At 36.1% G+C, this 6,383-nt stretch overlaps 1 protein-coding gene across 1 annotated transcript; it reads right to left on the bottom strand.

Moving 5' to 3' along the window:
* Positions 1–51: 51 nt before the first annotated feature.
* Positions 52–5,397, bottom strand: LOC121366969 (nuclear fragile X mental retardation-interacting protein 1-like). The gene is made up of 5 exons (XM_041491191.1): positions 5,275–5,397; positions 2,802–2,864; positions 1,562–1,644; positions 545–637; positions 52–311 (listed from the first exon to the last, which is right to left on the bottom strand). The coding sequence occupies exons 1-5, from the start codon at positions 5,395–5,397 to the stop codon at positions 248–250; spliced, it is 426 nt and encodes a 141-aa protein (XP_041347125.1). The 3' UTR covers positions 52–247.
* Between the last annotated feature and the right edge of the window lie 986 nt (positions 5,398–6,383).

Genomic DNA, 6,383 nt, shown 5'->3' with positions numbered 1-6,383 from the left:
CATTACCCTTGTATTACTGATTTTCTCCAATTTGCTTCCATCGCCTACACCCTAAAAACTAACATATTTCTTTAAAAACATTCTTTCCATTTTCAAAAAAACAACAAAGGTTAAACAACTTTTGAACCATTTAGTAAAAAAAAAAAACCCATTAAAATTAGAGAGAATTATACAATAGAAAGAATTATACAATTTCTCATGATCATTGCTCCTACCATTTTCCAAATCTTCACGCACTCTCCGTCGCTCATCCTGGAACGCTTTCAACCATCGTTGTTTGATCTGCGACGTCTTCGCGACGAGTAGGTGCACTGGATGGAACGAGAAAAAACCCCCAATCAGTTTAATGGATCCACCTAGGTGCTTCGATCATGCAAGACAAGCACTCAACCGACTGAGCTAAATCCCGCCTCCTTCACTGGTACTAAGAATATGTAAAATGACCCAAATGTTTATTGTGTTTGTACAAGTATTTTGAATTAAGAAAATATGATGTCAGATGGGCGTTTTGGAAATAAACTAAATCCTTGACTGCTAATCATACCCAAACTGTTTGGTTTCCAGAACCTCTCCTCTTTCATTTCTGTCCTTCTGCTCAGCTTCTTTCTTCTTTATATTACCAGACGTCGGGAAGTTCCTGTATTAAACAAACAGTATCTTAGACTGATGTGTAAATAACACACATATAGCATCTACGAATGTAAATGTTAAACTGTTTTTCTGTAGTTTTATGTGATATCAACAGATAGAAATATTATATAGTTTTCGTGTACAGTTATACTAGAAATGTTATGAATCAAACATACGGTCTAAAAAAGAAAGAAAATGCATTTCTAGAAGGTGTCCCCAAAATGTGGTATGGTAGGTGAGCGTAAAAGTTTAATTAAAAAAATAATAAAAATACATATACTACATTCACCCTCATGGGTCAGGGGGTAACTACATGTACGCAATGTACTCATTTGAGTACAAAAGGTTTCTGTTTATACGCAATTTAGCTATTTGAGTAAACTTGTTTTCAACAATTGCACTAAATTCTCAACGTTACGTATTAACGCTCCACTTTAGGGGAATCCCCAATGTCATTCAAAGTTTGGGTTTCATGAAGATATGACAGTCCTAATGACGTCGTACGAATTTGACCAATACAAGCGTTTGTAATAAAATAAGTTTTACAGATTGGAATTACCAGTGACTGAATGGCACGATTTTTAGTGGTTTCGCTATTTTCTTGAGTACACATTTCAAAAGTCTAGTTACTCCCCTGTGGGTCCAGATAAAATACTATGGACCTGTATGTACTCGTCAACTACATGTTAAATTTTTAAAAATAAACATAAAAAAACTAATAAACCTCCCTCAAAATTAGGCAAGGCCACCCTTTTTTTTAAGGATAGGGTTCGATTCCTGGCCTTTTTACAGTTATATTTAGTCAGGCATTTTGACTAGTGCTTTACATAACTTTAAAACACAATAACAGTAGCTTAGAAAACATGCTGTAGTGTTGTTAAACAAGTGGGGATTTTTCTCCTTTTTGACTGATATAGTAACAAGCACTTACTTCCTCTTCTCTGCAATCCATTTGTCGACATTTTCCTGCGATTCCAAAGACCAAACCTTTTTAGCCAATCCACACTTATGTTGCTAAAACAAATACACAAAACCCCCACCTTTATAGAACAGTAAATAAAAGAACCGAAATTAAAGCAGTAACGGTATTATATTCTTTAAAAATGACATCTATGCCTTAAATTTAAAACAAAAGTTGTCAGTGACTCAATAATATATTCCACAATTATTTCTAGAACAATCAAATGTTTAAACATTAATTACTTGAAAGCGTTTTATAAAATAAGTTTTAGATCTAATGTTAGCTAACAGAATGAAAATATTTCCATCCAAGTCCTAGATTTGACAAATGTTAACAGGTCAAAATTTAGTTTACAGAATGAGGCTTTTTAAACACTTTCTAGATTTTGCAATGTTAGCTCACAGTCTGACATAGAATGAGAATTTTGCTAAACAGTTTTCAAATTTCACAAAGTTATCTCACAGAATTAAAAAGGTTTTGTGAAGTTTCTAGATTTACAAAGTAAAGCGGCCCTCACATATTGGTCGCGGCGCCCGTGCCACTCCTAAAACAGGCCAAAAACCTGACTCCCAAATCTGCGATTTTCCAAACGCGATTTTAGGTCGTGGCATTCCTGTAGACACCGACCGAAGTCCTCAGAAATAATGTACAACTTTATACAACGCATCTATATATACTCGAGGCATGGACGCCAGGGGGAAGCCCGACATCAATCGCCAGTCGCCCGGCCGGGCTCCGCCAGGACACCTACCGATCTGTTCTTTGATCAGCCGGCGCCTGCACTGTCTCCACTGCGATCCGGGCCCCGTCTAATATATGAGGGTACACGTCGCAGACATGAAATTCGCCCAATTCATCCATGGGCTCTAAATCTCCCGGCGACTCCTGCTATTAGAAAAATCGCGCGGACGCTGGCTGATATGTGAGGGCCGCTTAAGGTCATAAAATGAGATAGAGAGGTACAATTCTGAACAGTTTCAAGCATTCACAAAGTAAGTTCATAAAATGACACATTTAAAACAATTTTCAGATTACACTAAGTTACGGTGTAGCTCACAAATGAGGTTTTGTGAACAGTGTCTAAATTTCACAAAGTTAGCTCACAGAACAAGAGGGTTTTAGATTTTACAAATTATATAGATCAGACTTCTGATCTCTGTGTACGGTAGTTTTAACAGACTATATGAATGATGAAAATAGAAAATATTACCAGTTGGAAATGAAGCTGCACAAGTTTGGGTGCGGCAACATATGGACATCCAGCCACCGAGCACTAAAATAAAGAAACATATATAAATATACAATTAATCATCAACAGCTATATATGTAGGGGCAGGATGTAGCCCAGTGGTAAAGCGTTCGCTTGATGCGCGGTCGATCTAGGATCGATCCCTGTCGGTGGACCCATTGGGCTATTTCTCGTTCCAGCCAGTGCTCCACAACTGGTGTAACAAAGGCTGTGGTATTTACTATCCTGTCTGCGGGATGGTACATATCAAAGATACCTTGCTGCTAATCAAAAAGAGCAGCCCATGAAGTGGCGATAGTGGGTTTCCTCTCTCAATATCTGTGTGGTCCGTAACCATGTCTGACGCCATATAACCGTAAATAAACAAATGTGTTGATTGTGTCGTTAAATAAAACATTTCCTTCCTTCCTGCTTGATGTAGAACATATGTGAATGTGTCCCAATTATAAACATATGTGTTATGTATCTAAACTGGGAAATCATGATTCACTATGCAAGTTTCACAGATCGATACAAGTTGCTCAAGTGTTCTCGCTGCTCCATTTAAGCAGGACAGCCCTCCCCACTATTGCATTTTGCCGCCCTACTTCCACATTTTGCCACCCTCCTTCCACGTTCTGCCGCCCTCCTTTATTTTCACACACCCTACTATATTTTACAGCACCTATCTCTGCTATTTCCAAATAAAAGTTATATTTTATTTGAGCAATAAAATGTTTTTTTTTTTTTATACATTTGACAATCTACGACTGAAAAACCACATATTTGGTGCCAAATGTTTTACTTCATCAGAACGGTCATTCTGTCTTTTGTTTCCACTGTCGTCTGATATTTTGTCCTCAATTGCAGATTTAACTGATTGTAGCTGATGCTTTTGACTTTCTGTCATTCTGTTTATTCAGCAATTCTTTAAAAAATATTATGAACCTTTCATTTTAAGGGGATATCACTGATTATAAAAACAACGGAAGTGGTAGTGTTTATCATTAAAATAATATACACCGTCTTTACAAAATCAAAACTTTTTATCAGCTGGTGATCAATTCATTCGATGAAGATGGAAATAAAATTAACCGATTTTTTTTTTATCCCACATTGGGGATCACTTCACAAACATCTTTATTGTTTTCCATATATCTTGAAATCTTTATGAAAATAATATTAAAACTTTGATTAGTTCAATGAATGAATGATTGTTTAAATACAACCCAGCACGAAAAATACATGGTCTATTGGGTGTCAAACTATGGTAAATATTGGTTGGTTCAGCAAAACCGGAACTGCCCATGAATGTCAGACCGACAACATCTCCGGTTCAATTAAAAGATAAAGTTGACTTGTATTTCTTATCAACTTTTTTTGTACCAAATACTGAGAGGCAAAATAAGGAATATGTCTTTCCCACACGTCTTTCCCACAAAGTCGACCAACACACAACAATACATGGTAATCAAGTTTTCATCTTTTTTTTTTGAAGGGTGTGGTGCCGGACAGCCATCCGCCTTTGATTTTTACCCAGTGAGAACACTGTTGCTAATCAATTTTTAACCGACTAGAAATATAGCTATCAAGATTATAAAAACAAAATGTTCCCTGCAAAATTCTGTATTGCCAAATCAGCAAATGTACTGGTGTACTGTCGAACATATGATTCACCTGGCGATGTATACACCAACACCATAACCACATATTTAAATATTCATAATATGTGCTATTATTCCTCATACTGCATGAGTTTACTGAACCCCTACAATTGTCCAGGCAATCGGCAATGCCATGGAGATTACCGTGGAGTTGTTAGTTCTCCACGGCACGTTTTGTCTTGGGACTATATTCAGGATTGTTTTCAATGGCAATTTGTTTTTTGCCGTGGACATTTTCTTAATTGCAGGGGTTGGTGGTCTTCAAAGACATTAAAACTTAAATAAAAGACAGACATTTCCCCAGGATATTTTAAAGGCGTTTACATTTTCACTATCAATTTAACGCAAATGCAAGTTCCAGCTTTGTTGTCTATGAACATTAGTAATTGACTGTTGTTAAAAGAAAGGGTGCTGAGGGCCCTGCACCTAATTAGCTATGAAGGACATGTTTCACCTGTTAGAAGTGTGAATACCTGTGTACTGTAAAGTTTTAAAAGTTGTTACAGCCAACAGTTGATTGTCACATATAGCCAATTAAAAGTGTAGAGGCAATTGATTTAAGGCCTTTACATGGTGCCAAAGTGCTTACGTACACACCTAAGGCAATTGATTTAAGGCCTTTACATGGTGCCAAAGTGCTTACGTACACACCTAAGGTGTAGTGGCCCCCTACCCCATATGGCTTTGGGGAAACCACTGAAAGATTGTATGTGTTGTCACGAATATCTAATTTTGTCCCAAGGTAAGATAATAAAATATTTCTTCCCACCAAGTAATGAATCTACGTTCACCTGCTGATGTCCGTCAACATGTTCATCATACTTGTCCTTCATCTTAAAGCCTCGGTTGCACGTGTCGCAGAAAAAGTTGTTGTTCTCGGCTAGATCCCTCTTGTCAACCTTCTTCTGTAACATGAAAGATAATAAATTAATATATACTTCAAATTTTACACACAATGATACACGTTTCAAGATTATTGGAGTTGTTTGGAGAAGTCTATGCTTCTATCACTGTAATTATTTATTTAGAAAATCTTTTTAAAATGGTACAATGAATGAATAGCACACCAGTACAAAAATATATTTACTACACAAAGGTAAATATACAATTTTAAAATTATGAAGAAGACAATGTGACTATTATGCATACATGTATATGAAGCTATTAAGTTAAAGTTTAAGTCTGTTTTGCTTAACACCACCACTAGAGCACATTGATTTATTAATCGGCTATTGGATGTCAAACATTTGGTAATTCTGACAATTTTAGATAGTAAACCCGCTACATTTTCACATTAGGTCGTCGACAATTGCCAAAGAGTACAGCTCAGATCATGGGTACAGAAACTGTTACACCTAGGTCAAATATTAAACTTTGCACAAATCATGTGAAATGACACTAATTTACTGACTGATATCTAAACTATGTAGATTTATAACTTGCAGATCAAGAACATAAGAATTTTGCTCTTGACGGAGCATTTCATAGCAAGACATGCATATCTTCTGCTCATAACATGGTGTCTTGTGATGCATAGTAACTGACAATAAATAAGGTCATTTCACAATTAAACCCAAAAACAAACATGAATAAGTGGAAGACTATGTGAAGACACCAAAAAAACCAAATTGTGTATAAACTTAAAGTTTAGAAGTGACACTGTAAAATAGACACCGTTATGAGCAGCAGATTAAAAAAAAAAAGTTTCCAGGTAAAGAAAACTAACACCATTGGACATATACAACAATGAACACAATATGGTACATGGAAATAGATTTATTCATCATTTATGATAACCCAAAATCAATAGCACACATTGAAGTAGAAAGACTATTTCAAATCACCTTCTGCACATAACACAGACACTGATTATGCCAAAATACATCATAAAACACTGCAA

The sequence above is a fragment of the Gigantopelta aegis genome, unplaced genomic scaffold, assembly GCF_016097555.1.
Source record: "Gigantopelta aegis isolate Gae_Host unplaced genomic scaffold, Gae_host_genome ctg8013_pilon_pilon, whole genome shotgun sequence".
In the NCBI taxonomy this organism is placed as follows: domain Eukaryota; kingdom Metazoa; phylum Mollusca; class Gastropoda; order Neomphalida; family Peltospiridae; genus Gigantopelta; species Gigantopelta aegis.
This window is presented reverse-complemented; position numbering and strand designations above follow the sequence as displayed.

Coding starts and splice junctions, on each gene's coding strand:
- LOC121366969 (XM_041491191.1), bottom strand. CDS start 5,397: ATGTTACAGAAGAAGGTTGACAAGAGGGATCTAGCCGAGAACAACAAC. Junction 1,645..2,801: donor TGCAGCTTCATTTCCAACTG/GTAATATTTTCT, acceptor TATTTGTTTTAG/CAACATAAGTGTGGATTGGC. Junction 638..1,561: donor TGGATTGCAGAGAAGAGGAA/GTAAGTGCTTGT, acceptor TGTTTAATACAG/GAACTTCCCGACGTCTGGTA.